Source organism: Centruroides vittatus, unplaced genomic scaffold, assembly GCF_030686945.1.
Source record: "Centruroides vittatus isolate TY-2023 unplaced genomic scaffold, ASM3068694v2 contig_863, whole genome shotgun sequence".
Classification (NCBI taxonomy): Eukaryota; Metazoa; Arthropoda; class Arachnida; order Scorpiones; family Buthidae; genus Centruroides; species Centruroides vittatus.
Genome location: NW_027122563.1, coordinates 301,663 through 316,112, shown reverse-complemented (window position 1 = coordinate 316,112; position 14,450 = coordinate 301,663). Strand labels below are relative to the sequence as shown.

Genomic DNA, 14,450 nt, shown 5'->3' with positions numbered 1-14,450 from the left:
GTAGTTATTTTCTAATGCAGTAGTTTTATAATAATTTTAAATTATATTTATTTTGAAATAGCTGCATTAATAAATTAAATTTAAATAAATTCTTAATATTTACACAAAATTAATTCATAAATTATTTTCAGATATTTTATATAAATTTATAACTAATTATTATTATTACAAAAAACTTAACTTACTTGTAATGTATACCAAAACCCAAAAGTTTGTTCACTACATATTTCATCAATTGGATAGTGACCAGGTGTACGACTACATTGCTACAAAATTAATAAGTTATTATTATTATTATTATTATTATTATTATTATTTAATAAAAGATATTTTTCTTTTATAGAAAATTATTAAACATACTAATATTAAACTAATTAATTTGATTATTGTATCACGATATTCTTCTCTCTCCAAAATTGTATTTAACAGTAGCTTGGAATGTGTCTCTCCTAAAGCAATGAACAAACCATATATACAGCAACAGATATCCTGAAAAAATAAACAATGATTTTAATCCACAGAAAAATTCTTGATAATTTGAAAAATGTGTAACTAGTGAAATAGGACTATATTAAAATTAAGACAACTAAAATTAGCTTTTAAGCACAAATTAAATGACAGTTAATGACAGATAAACAATTATAAATTTCATAATTTTATATTGATAAATATATATTAAATAATTTTTAATATTTCTTATCTATTCATATGAATTTATATATGTATTTTTTTTTTGATAAAGTATAATTTATTACAAAAAAATCAGAAATTACAGCAATAACTGAACTTCTTTAATGACCTGAATATATAATTCAATTCACAATACTTTATTACTCAACATTAAATATTTTATTTTATAATAATTAGGTTTTTTTTTTTATTATAAAGATAGTTCATAATGAATCTTTAACATAAAATGTTTTAAAATGTTTTCAAATTATAGCTCATAATTATAATTGCATATACAGGTATCCTTTGTACAACATGGCATTTCTACAACACAGTTTTGCTCTAACATGGTTTGGAAATTGGGGATATTCCCTGTACAACACTGTTTCTGGTTTTGTTCTAACACAGTTCAGGAATTTGAGATATTCTCCATACAAAACTTCAAGTGCAAACTCCGTTGTTTGATATTTTTTTTACTCAAGCAAGAATGTGTGCTGTCTCAAATTTGTCCATGGATTTTACAGTACTGAAATTTTTAATTTTGTTTTGTGCTTTTCATCTGTTTTACTTTAATAAAAACTGATAGTGCAATTTTTTTCTTCCTTGCCCTAGCTTTCCTATCAACGAGGTGTCATCATTGTTGCTTTCAGACTTTAGCCCTTAAGACTGTCACTGTGTTTTGTTTTTATACATTAATCTTTGTATTTAATAGTTTATTTAAACATTTTTAGATAAGTGTTATTAATCTTTTTTAACATTTACCTAAAAATGTTCTTTAAATGCCTCTAAAAAAAGTGTTACTAACTTTTTTTAAACTGTGGGTAAGCAATCATTCGTAAAAATGATGAATGAAATGTGGTGGTATCGCAATACTTGGAACTGTTCCAAACTCGAATAATTCAGTATTTGAACACAAATTCTAGAAAATAAATTGCTTGATCCTCGATTGAACAAATGCAAACCACTAGAACAAAATTTTGATTAATATTTTTAGTTTTATTTTCTCATATCATAAAAAAATTTTATGGTAAAAATATTAAAAAAATGAAGACGTTGCTAATCAAGGTCAACAAAAAAAAACTCAAATGACAATACTTTGTACAAAGAAAATGCCCCTGTTTAACTAAAGTTAATATTAATGCATAACACAATATTTTTAATTGCAACTGTTAATTAATTGTCGATTGGAAATAAATTATTGATCAACAGCTTCCTATACGTAGTCGTCTTCAATAACACTAAAGTTCTATTCTTATCAGCCTTTAAAACTGTGATGTCGTCGTCAAACCAGCTATTTGAACAAGACCCAAACATACTGTATGAAGTCAACAGACAGGTAATCAGCATACATGACAAAATATCAAACACCCTACATAATAGATATGACAAAAAGCTGAGATGGATCTACACCAAGCAGAAAAGTAATAAAAGAGTGATCATGAATATACTGTTAATACATTGGGACGTTATCTCTCCTCCGTATTTTCTCATCAATACCATAAAGCTGGGTCCCACTTATGTTCCAGGATACACACCGCTCAAACCTGAATGTATGATACCTAATATAGAAAGGCTTATATCAGGTATGAAAGAGAGCTACAAAGAATTATACAGATGGAAACAGTGTTTAAAGCCAGAAACATAAGAAGCAATCAACAAGATGCAGTTTTCTGTAAAGATCTCTACAGAAGCAAAAGAAGGCTGGCTGACAATGACATCATGGTTTTAAAGGCCGATAAGAATAGAAATTATTAATCATTTTAATAAACGTATTTCTCTTAGAGATGAAAAAGAAAAGTATACTTTAACTAACTTCTGGAACCTAACCCCATGTTTTGCATTAGTCCTTTGTTTCGTATAGCACAGATTTGCATAGCACAGTTCTTTTTTTGGAATGTAATACCATGTTATTTATATAAGGTATACCTAGTATTGCCACCTGTTCGGTTTTTAATTCATTGTCAGGGTTAACAATTAACTTTGTCTGGGATTTTGTAGAAATTGTGAAATTATGATGAAACAAAGTACTAGCAAATATTTTTATAAATTTACTTTATTTTGACAGTGAAAGACTTCATACGCTGCAATCTGTCGACCTTTTTTTTTTTTTTTCGTTTTGCTTCTCAGTTCTTTAAAGCCAAGTTATTTCATTTCTTAATTTAAGTTGCTTCTACACAAGTCCCTAACTGGTTTAGAACTGGCATGCCCATTATTCTTTGCATGGTAAAATAACATTGCACATTAACTTGACCTGCCATCTGGGTCAGCAATTTTGAAAAGATGGCAACACTAGGGATACCTGTACTCTATCAGTAAACTGATAAAAATATGAAATCTAGCACTGTATATAATTCTGCATTTCAATATTTTCTATGCTGACATTTGGATTAAGATGCTTACATGAACACTTTTTGCATCATTTGTTTTTATAACATGAGAAAAGAAACACATTTTTCATAAAAGTAAAATTTTGAACTAAATGAAGAATACTTATACTTTATGCCTAAGTTTAAAATAATTTAAATAAGGTTAAAAATTTTTCTACAAACTGTTTTATTAGTATGGGAAACCATCTAACCATTAATTTTTTTTAAACAAAAAAATTCAAACATTAAAATTGACATTTCTATCTTAGGCATTTCATCAAATCAATTAAACTGATAAATCTGCTTTATAACAACATTGCAAATTATTTTAATTATGAAATCACCTATAAAAAAATAAACAGATATGGTGTAAAAGTCATGCCTCTTTTTACCCCTCAAACGTTGCTTCCTACAAAAATGCTTTTATATCAATTAATCCTCAATTATTAAAAAACACACTTTTTTCCCCACAATGTCGTCATCATTTTCTATGCACTTTTGCCATTACTCAGTCAGATGCCGTATTCCATGCCCATGACTAATGGTGATTTTAAAAACAGTATAAGTGGTTTTCATTTACTCATCAAGAAGGAGTTGTCTGAATCGAACAAAACTGTATATGTGTGAATGTAACAATGATATAAGTGATTACAAAATGAAAGCAAAAGGATCATTTATTGCAGGAAAAACTACAAATGAAAGGTTCTAGTACCCTGTTGGACCACCTCTAGCATAAATACACAATGTGATGTGGATGAGCATGGAGGCATACAGGTGCCGTTTGGTGTCTTCTAGTTTGGCCAAACTCACTGTCTAACTTGGTGACCCAGGTGATCCCAGACATGTTCAATCGGTGACAAATTGGGACTGGGAATACCAGGGAAATGTGGCAATGTGGCAGAGCAATTCTGTAACACCCTTGCTGGGTGCAGTCAAGCATTATCCTGTTGGCTCTTGGGAGTCCTGTCACAAGAGGCAACACATGACTGCAGGATGTCACTAACATATCAGTCTGCTATCATGGTTCCTTGGATCACTCCTAGAGGAAAGAGATCTACCACAGCTGTCATATGTGATGGCATCCCAGACCATCACAACAGCTATGGAGTGGTGTGCCTCTGTATAGCATAGGCAGGATTGAGACATTTATCACAAGGCTTCCAGACACAAACAAGGCTGTTGTCAGTGCCCAAACTGAATGTGAATTTGTCATTGTAGACAACCTGGTTCCATTTTGTTGCAATCAAATTCCATTGGGAGCAATATCACTCCAAACAGAGGCAATGGTGGGTGGTATCAATGGCAGCGCATGTAATGGCTACTGCAATAGAAAATGTTCTTCACCCAGGTGCCTCAAAATGGTACAGACAGACACAGGCCTGTAATGATGGCACCACCTATGTTTAGATGGTAGACAATGATGTGGTCGGCTGTATACATGTTTGTCAGAGGTCCAGGCAATTCTCTCGACTAGTGGTCTGCCGAAGGCACCCTGAGCCTGGGCGCCGTGTTTGCAAGCTCTCTCTCATTCATTGATACCAACACCTCCTCATAGTATTGTCAGCATGGTCTAGCTGGTGAGCTATTTGGCAAGATGATCGTCCAGCTTTTCTCAACTCAATGATCCTTCTCCTCTCAAATTTGGTTAGTTGTTCATATGGTCTTTGATTGCAACGAAAGCATCTCTAGTGATACAGCATCCCTCTGCAACAGGTTAATTACAGACAGGATGTCTTTAATGCATTTTTGTATAGGCCAAGGGATATGTACTTTAACACCCTCTGCTGACATTATGTGATGAGCCATCACGCTATAACTAATCATTTCCATATCTGCATGAGACTTATTGAATGCCAAGTTTTGCAGTGATATGACAACTCCTTCTTGATGTGCAAGTTTTTATGGCAATGAGAGTATATAAATACTAAGAAGTCAGTGTCAGAAAGCTGAAAATATCAACTCCAAAGTCAAAATTCCTGATTAAAACAGACTTGGTTATAAGACAAAATTAGGTTTACTGTTTGATAGTCTTATTTGGACACCTGTAGATTTTTCTTGCATTTATGATATAAAAGTCTGACATAGTAATTTATTTTCTAAATTGTTGTACATATCCAAAGTCAGAGTTAGTAAAAAAAATGACAATTCCCCAGTCCTGTATCTAAGTTGCCTGTAGTATCAACTTCCAAAAAGTCTACAAGTAAGATAATGCCCTATTGGATCCAAAATACAGCCACTGTGACTTTACTGACAAAAAATTGGTTTTTAAACAACTTGTACACTAAATTATGATGATTGCTGCTATAACTACTGTTCCTTTATTTCAATTACATAATGGTATTCCTATACTGAAATAGGGGCCAGTTTCCCATTTAATGTCCCCCCAAGAAGCATCCCCCTTGACAGATTGCTCACATTGTATTGCAGTAAATAAATAAACCAAACCAAACTTGAAGCCAATTAGAGAAAAGCAGTGTCAATTGCAACTATGTACTGTATTTCAAGAGATGTTTCTCAACTGCAATTTATGCTATCAAAATGTAGTTGTTGAGCTTTGAAACTGTAATTGACACTTCAGTCTGTAATTTGAGATATAGAAGTTTTGGGAGAAAATTATTTGAGATGAACATAGAAAATATATTGAACTTAGGCTGAAAATGCAGTAGAAGAAATAAATTTCAAGATAAAAATGCTTGACAGACAGGTTAGGCTCTTTATCAGATGCAAGCCTGTCTACTGAGCTTCAATTAAATATAATGTGATTTTATATTATATCAAACTTACCATATCTTTTTCTTGAATCGCTTTTGATAATAAATCCTCCAATTTAATTATCTGTCCAACTAATTTCAAGATAGAATTTGGACATCTAAAATAAAAATTTTATCTACAATATATAATTTCTATTTTTATTTAAATAATTATCTAAGAAAATATTTTTTTTGGTTAAGGAATAAAAAGTTTAAGGTTTAAAAATAAAGTAATAAGGTTTAAAAATATTTTAATACATTTAAGGGAAAGAATAGTAAACTTTTGATTTTTTAAAAATTATTTAAGCAAGTGAACAGTTTTTATTGCAAAAAATAAAAATATTGAAAGCTATCATAAAATAATAGATCACAACAGAAAAGCCATATTCAATTTTTCATTTGTGTTTGTGTCATTAAGAATCTATAACTTTAAAAATAATTATGATTAAAAGTATAGTAACTTTTCCAAAACAAATGTCACTTACATTCTAAAACAGTTATTAAATCTGAGATAATCATTTTGTAAAAATTATATTAATAAAATTAATATAAACAAATGTAGTGGTTAATTTTGATTCTAAAATTATTTATTAAACATATCATTAATCTAATTTAGATTGTTAACAATGATACTTTTTGTAAACAAAAAAATTATTTTAATATTTATTTGAAAAAATTAGCAGTAAATTTTTAAACAAATATTTCATGGTCAAGGTTTATCACAGGGCAACAAATTTCCTGTGACAAACTAGTATGACATTTAGAAGAATATCTGATAAACTTCAAGTTTCACAGACTAGTGTAAGAGAGTCAAGATTAAATGATTTAAACATGGAAAAAAGCTGCAAATTACTCTAAATGTGGCAGAAAAAGGAATTCTGGATGAGCATAATAAAGCATCTTGTTAAGCAAAACCAAGGAAAATTCAATCATAAACTTTGCAATAACGTTATACTAAATGGGATACAACATATCAATCAGAACTCCTCAATATTTGTTATTGAATATGGGACTTCAGAGCTGTTCCCTTCAACACAAGCTACTCAGTTGCCTGAAGAGCCCAAAACTAAACTATTGCTGCTTGGAAAAAAGTGTTATATCAACGATGAATCAACATTCACCAGATTTTGCAGGGCTAGTTGCCAATATATGTGAAGCAAATCCCATTAAGCACTTGATCCAGCTTGTATTCAAGAAACTGTTCAAGGTTATGAAAAATCAGTAATGATTTGGGGGTATGTTTTTTTGGTCTAGTTGGGTCTACTGGTCATTTTTGAGAAAACTATGAAGTCACATGACTACATTAAAGTGCTGGATGACCATATGTTTCTGCAATCTATGATTTTCACCCCAATGGCTCTAATGTTTCCAGATGATAATATTATATTATAATGAACTAATATAGGAAGCACAATACTGACTTCTTACACCTGGAGTGACCTCCACAGGGTCAACACATCAGTCATTTAAACATCTTTGGGACTGTACTGGAACACCTAATTAAACATGATAATAATGTACCAATGAATTTGACATAAAAAATACTGCATTAAAAGTGGTTGGAAATCATCAAGGCAGTGCTTCAGAATCTCACAGAGTCTGTATATTTATGGATAAGGGCTGTAATCAAAGCCAGAGGAAGTTCAACCAAATATTAGTGTAAAATCCAAACTTTGGGACATGGCACTGTACATATATATTTATACAAAAGATATCTTATTAGGATTTAATTACAATAAACTCAACAAATTACAACAATAAAGACTTAAAACAGCAAAAACTTCGATTAGTAGTAGTCTTGAATTAGTATACAACTTCAGATATTTCACAAGATTTCAGTACACTATGGCTGTCTTATACAATGGGACAAATGCTCAAATTGTATTTAAGCCAAGTTCTCTTACCATGTCACTGTCTAGGACTTCATATATTTACATATATGCTAAAGTATAAGAAGTATCTCTGTATAAAATGAAAAGATGAATGGAATGATTCCTTATTTCATGGTGAAGAAGTCAACCAAGGTTTATTTTACATTGCTTGTTATTCAAATGTGACTACAATCGTGTTGAACAAAGTAAGTGTTCAGTTTTGAGGATTTAAGTTAATCACCTTGTATAATGTAACTTATACAAAAAAAGCAGGAAAACAATTTCATAATTATAATACAAATACAAAAAATTATATATAATTTATTGTACACACTTTTGAATTAACAAAATTAATTAAATCTTTTTTCTTTCTTTCATTCCTGTAATAAATTATTATTATTAAAAAAATATAGATATCATGATATCACAAAAATAATACAAATAAAAATCATTTTCATTGGTTTTATCAGACCATCTTATTGCTGTCATGTTGTGCTGACACTCATATAATGCAATGCACATTTCCATTGGGAAAAAGCAGTATTTCCCAACCTTTTTGGATTAGCAACACACTTTGAATTTATTAAGATTTCTGCAGCCCACCATAATTTTTACATTTGATTTTTTAAAAATGTTTAAAATTTAAAATAAATTATGGTTGATTTAAAAAATTTTGTTAATACAGAAGTTAAACTTACCAAGACAAAAATTCACAATTTTACAAAGAAACTATAAAAATGAATAGACTCTTTGAATCAATGCATAATGAGCTAGCATAGATGCATGCAACTTTTGTGAAAAGGGTAGGCTAATTCTGTAAATTTTGCAACAATTGACATTTTAGTAAACACCCTCTTCTTTTGATTAGCTAGTAGTAAAATGTGAAAGATATAAGAAATTTTAAAAATGTTAGTTAAAATTCAAAAAAATATTTAATATTTTTGTGATACACTTGAGCCAATCTCACAACACACAAGTGTGTTGCAGCACATGGGTTCAAAAACACTGGGATAAAGCAAATGAATGTTTAGATGAATGACAAATAAAAGTCTTTGTATTAAGAATAGGGAACTGATGCCAAGACTATGCATTTGTAAGGTCACATTTTAACCATTTGGCTAACAGATTTTTTTTAAATTTCTTCAGTAAAAAATTTATTAATTTTTAATTCTTTTATTAAGGGATAATATTTTCTCTAATTTATAAAAGATAAGACCAAACATTTATATATACATTTTTTTAACAATAAAACAAAAAATTTATGTACTATAATAATGCATATTGCATGACTATTGAAAATATAGCATTATCAATGATATTTTATGACACCTTAACTCTTGGAATTAGGTGTGCTCAACCAACACTTTTTCTTCTCTTCATAAATAAACTTTTGTCTATTGATTATTTTTCCAAAACCACCAGTTTTATATTTACTTTCTGTTGCAAAATTCCTTGATACATGCTTGTTGTAAATAATCATTCCAGCCTTTTAAAATAATCATACTACAGCATCATGTCCTTTCCTCCTTTTCTAACTGATACATACACCAACTAATGTAAGTCAATTCCTCTGACCAAAAATATATGTTAATCAAAGTAATGTCAAAAACAATAGTTCAAAATTATCAAACTGTTTCATGATGAAATATGATGTTCATGTGACATTCAGCTTTTCTACATGACCGACATCAGTTTTTTACAAGTTGAATATGATTTTGTGTGATTTCCATTATGATATGCACAAATTCAAACACACACACACCTTCCCAGAAGCAATATCATAATGCAGGTAAAAATAATAATAGTGCTATATTCAGTAGTAGGTAAGTTTGAAATTTGGATAAATTCACAAGAAGATTCTACTTTTTAATCAACTAAAACAAGTACCGTATATCTTGGTGGATAAGACAACCTTCAGATAAGACAATGTATAAATTTTCGTTGAAGTTTTATAGTTTTAGCATATACATATATCTGTCCTATAAGACGACCCCCAAACTATCAATGGCCTATGAATTTAGTTTAGATCAGCAATCATTATCTGAATAATAATACTGTATTGCGTATATGGAATTATGTCCTATTTGTAATTTTTTGAATGAACAAATTTTATTTTCTGCATCTGGCGATTTTTGCAGACATTCGCACTAATTTGGGCATTCGGGTAATGACCTTGACTATTTACAAAAACATCCTATGGGCTATTCTATTTTGTACATACCCTACTCTCTTCTAGTAAATAATTACGGTTTGTCTGTCTTTTTATAATGGTTTTAATTTATATAAATTTCAATCTGATTTTTTTGTATCTGTCCTATAAGACGACCCCGGATTTTCGGGGCCATTTTTTATGGTTCAACTATCGTCTTATCCGCCGAGATATACGGTAACTGTTTATCTAAATAGTAACACTCAATAAACCCAGTTATCATAATAATCAGTTGACAATGCCTGTGTAAGATATACAAATTAAACAACCATAAGCTAATGCAAATAATATTACTTTTAAAACTGCACGTAATTGATGATTGAATCATTATAGCAGGTTCCAGTGAAACGATAAATATTTCATTTCCATAATTTTTTTTCTGCAAGTTACAATATACTCTAACATGTTATATGTAACCAATAATAGACTAACATTGTATGAAATAATAGATAACATAGTACTAATTACAATAATCATAAATCTTGTTATAATAATAATAATAATAATAATAATAAATAAAACAATAAATGGTAATGATTAAAAAAGGTTGTTCTTTAGGTTACAATTAAAATTATGGAAAATCATATACTTTTGATTTATATTCCATTATAATCTACATACCATCAATGCCATAAAGTATCGGGCTAAATAAAGGCTGTATTATTATTTACTTACGAAATAATTTGGTACTAGAGTGAGGTGTTAGGTGCCATCTCTTATTAACTTTAATAATTATAATTAAATCTAGATGGCTCCTAACATCTCACTCTAGTACCAAATTATTTCGTAATTAAATAATAATATAGCGTTTATTTAGCCTGATATCTTACGGCATTGATGGCGTGTACGTTAGAATGTATCAGGTATTAATGTTACTGTTTATTTATATTCCATTATTTATTTATTTATCGATTAATCTTTAAAAACTGAAAAATTTAGTCCAAACTATCATAGCAAAAAGTACAATTAGATTTAAAAAAAATATATTTTTCTTAAATACTTACTTATGAGATTCTGGATGAATAACAACATTTGTCAGTGCTTCTAAAGCTGTTTGACAAAGTTCTTCATTATAAACTAATTTCAAAGTACTTAATAACAATGGTTCATATTCTAAGACACAAGGATCCAACTGAGACCAACTTGAATAGCATTTTAATGCCATTTGATGAATATTTGTCACTTCATCTGTCTGATAAAAAATTTCTTGAACTAAACCTAATATTTGTGGTACAGATGACTGCAAGGCATTTCGGACAATTCCTCTTTGAGAGCAAGGCATGTGCATAGTCTGAAACTGAAATTATTTATTAGACCATTTATTATAATATAAATTATTATATATAAACAATTTATATTATTAACAAGAAACAATTTATTTAGACACTAAATTCAATTTTATATTTTATAAAAACTATTAGTAAAGTCAGCACATAACTGGATAAGCATCAATAAATTAACAACAACAAAAATTCAGCAATTTAACTCATACCTCGACACAAAAACCTTTAAAAATGCAGCCTTTTTATTCACTTTTCTAACTTTTTGGCCAGTTTGAAATTAATAAATTAATATCATCATCAAAAATTATTAGGCAATGACTATAATTTTAACAAATATACAGGATTATTCATAAGTCCCTCCAGTGTTTTGGTACTTGATAGCATAATAACCAAAGCAGACACAGCAGAATGGTTCATATAAATAAGTAGAGTATCTATCCAATACACATTCCAACATCTCACTGTCAATACCATTTACTGCATGGATGATACTTTCTCACAACTGTGCTAAATTGCATGGCTAGGAAGCACATAGACATGATCTTTGATGTAACCCCATAAGAAAAAATCACACAAGGTTAGGCCAGATGACCATGGAAGCCACAGAAGAGGAGGAAAGTCATCATGACAACACATCCAATCCAATGACCTAAGTTCAGCATAAAGGTGATTGTCACATTTTCAGATGTTTGATAAGATCCATCTAGTTGAAAAATGCAGTATTTGATATTGTCCTGTAATTGTGGCATTAGTCACTGTTTCAGCACGTTTCGATATGTGGCATCAGAAACAGTTTGCTCCACAAATAATAGATTGTAGATGTTGGAAGAAAAAACAACACAAATTTAATTTAGGAAAATTATGGATGTGTTCCACTGTTACACAAAGAAATTCTGTGTCCCAAATGCATACATTTTGACAATTTACCATGCCACAGATGCAAAATGTTGTCTCATCACTAAAAACCATCTTTTCAGCAAACATATCTTCTACTAGTAGCTGTTGGAAATGAAGATTCTGATTACGGTTTCATTTGAAGACATTTGCATAGAATATGCCAGATTTTTGGTTGCACAATGTGCAATTCCAAGCTGGCATGATTTGTTGACTTTTGAGGGCTCTGAACAAAACTTTCTTGTACAAACTGGATCCTCTCAGCAATGGTCCTAGCCACCAACAATGGATTGGCTGATATCAATTAAGGTAAGCTGGCTTCTCGCCCAATTTGGTTCAACCTGTGATTTGACTATACATATGCAAATTAGACCCACTGGGCTTATATTTAACTATGTCCTTCAATAATTATTTGTTACGAGCATGGATTTGAGAATATTGTTTTTAATAATAATTTTTTGTAATGTTTTATCTCTTATGCCAACCACATCTACAGCACTAACCATGTAAATACAAGACTTAGCCACATCAATAACTAATATTCATGTTTTGTTCTATATCTAACTTTATATAATACTGCTCCACTCCTATAATGAGTGTTGGTATTTGTATAAATTATTTATATAAAGTGGTCACAAACTGTGTACTTTGTAAATGTTAAACCATTATGTCCGGTACCTCCTTTGCTATACATACTCACCTACATGCACAAACTTGTCATGTTTGTTTTTATACTGTATACTACATATTTTGTGTTGTAATTGAATTTTTACTTTTCAACAAATGCAATGCAGATGCCCAGTGATCCCACTCTTCCCTTCCCTACTTACTATCACTTCCACTTCTAATTTCTTAGCAGTAAAGTCTGTGAACATTCAGAAAACCTCTCTACTCTTTTAATGTAATGTAATGGTCCCAGGTAACCTGTCCATTTTAAAGTAAGGTAAATTCACCTTCTCATTTTCCGTGTCTTTAGAGAAAACACCTCACTAACTTGGACTTTCATAAACTCTGACAAACTTCATCCTATTAGTCTGAGTTAGCAGAAGTTTAATGTAGTACTTCTAAAAATGTATGATAATTTCACATGTCAATTAATTTTAAGAAATAGAAAAAAATCTTTTATTATTTTAGTTTTTTCACATTATAATTGGCAATATTTTTAAGAATAAAAATAATGAAAGCAACTTAATGAAAAATAAAATAACTAATATAAATAGAATTTTACTTAATATTTTAATTTTGATTTTTCTTATACAGCCATTCAAATTTAATTGAATAAGGTATCTTATAAATCAACTGAAAACTATTAATAATGATTTATGAAAAAATTAATCCAAAATTTAATTTTCAGAACATTTACATTTCATTAACATTTTCATTTTTCTTTCAAATAATACAGTTCATCAAAAACACAATGAAGCAAGAAAAACATCTTTGACAGCAAGTAAGATTGGATAATTGCTAACATTTTCAACCCAGTTATCGTATATCTTGGCAGATAAGACAATAGTTGAATCATAAAATAAGGCTCCAAAAATCTGGGGTTGTCTTATAGGACAGATACAAAAAAATTAGATTGAAATTTATATAAATTAAAACCATTATAGTAAAATGGACAAACCATAATTATTTACTAGTAGAGAGTAGAGTATGTCTACAAAATAGAATAGGCCATACAAGTTTTTGTGAATAGTCAAAGTCATAACTTGAATGCCTGAATCAGTGCGAATGTTTGCAACAATTGCAAGGCAGTGATGCCAGATGCAAGAAAATAAAATTTGATATTTGTTCAAAAAATTATGAATAGGACACAATTCTGTATATGCTATACAGTGTTATTATTCAGATGACGATCGCTGATCTAAACTAAATTCATAGGCCGTTGATAGTTCGGGGGTCGTCTTATAGGACAGATATATGCTAAAACTATAAAACTTCAACGAAAATTTATACCTCATCTTATCTGAAGGTTGTCTTATCTGCCGAGATATACGGTAATGGGATATCTTCAGGCAAGAACAGACATCAGAGCAGTATATTAAAAGAATATATCAACATTTTCTCTTAAAGTAAGAAGACAAAAAAAAAAAAAAAAAGCAAAAACTGATATAAATATTTGAAACAATACAATATTTTAAGATCTGCAAAAAAACATTCACAGGTTAGAAGAAAATGCATTTTTGACTTAAGAATTAGTTTCAAAATAGTATGTTTTAATTATATTATATTTACTATTTATATAATAGTAATAATATTTCAAATGAGTTGCTGATGTTATTTATTTTAATTTATACTAACAATATTTTGTAAATTATTGATTTTTCTTTTAATGCTTTCTCATTATTTGTTATTAAATAGTTACTAAGTTTATTAACCACTTTAGTCCTTTATTATTTTTATTTGAA

The 14,450-nt window shown here is 29.6% G+C and overlaps 1 protein-coding gene across 2 annotated transcripts in view; it reads right to left on the bottom strand.

Annotated features, from left to right (window-relative positions):
• The window catches only part of cdm (importin-13-like protein cdm), a 63,253-nt gene that overhangs the window by 21,282 nt on the left and 27,521 nt on the right, over positions 1-14,450 (bottom strand). For both annotated transcript variants that reach the window (XM_067279296.1, XM_067279297.1), the window contains exons 6-9: positions 10,870-11,162; positions 5,820-5,904; positions 361-489; positions 186-266 (exon numbers count right to left, since the gene is read on the bottom strand). In XM_067279296.1, the coding sequence (XP_067135397.1) occupies positions 186-266; positions 361-489; positions 5,820-5,904; positions 10,870-11,162 (588 nt within the window). The remainder of the gene's footprint in view (positions 1-185; positions 267-360; positions 490-5,819; positions 5,905-10,869; positions 11,163-14,450) is intronic.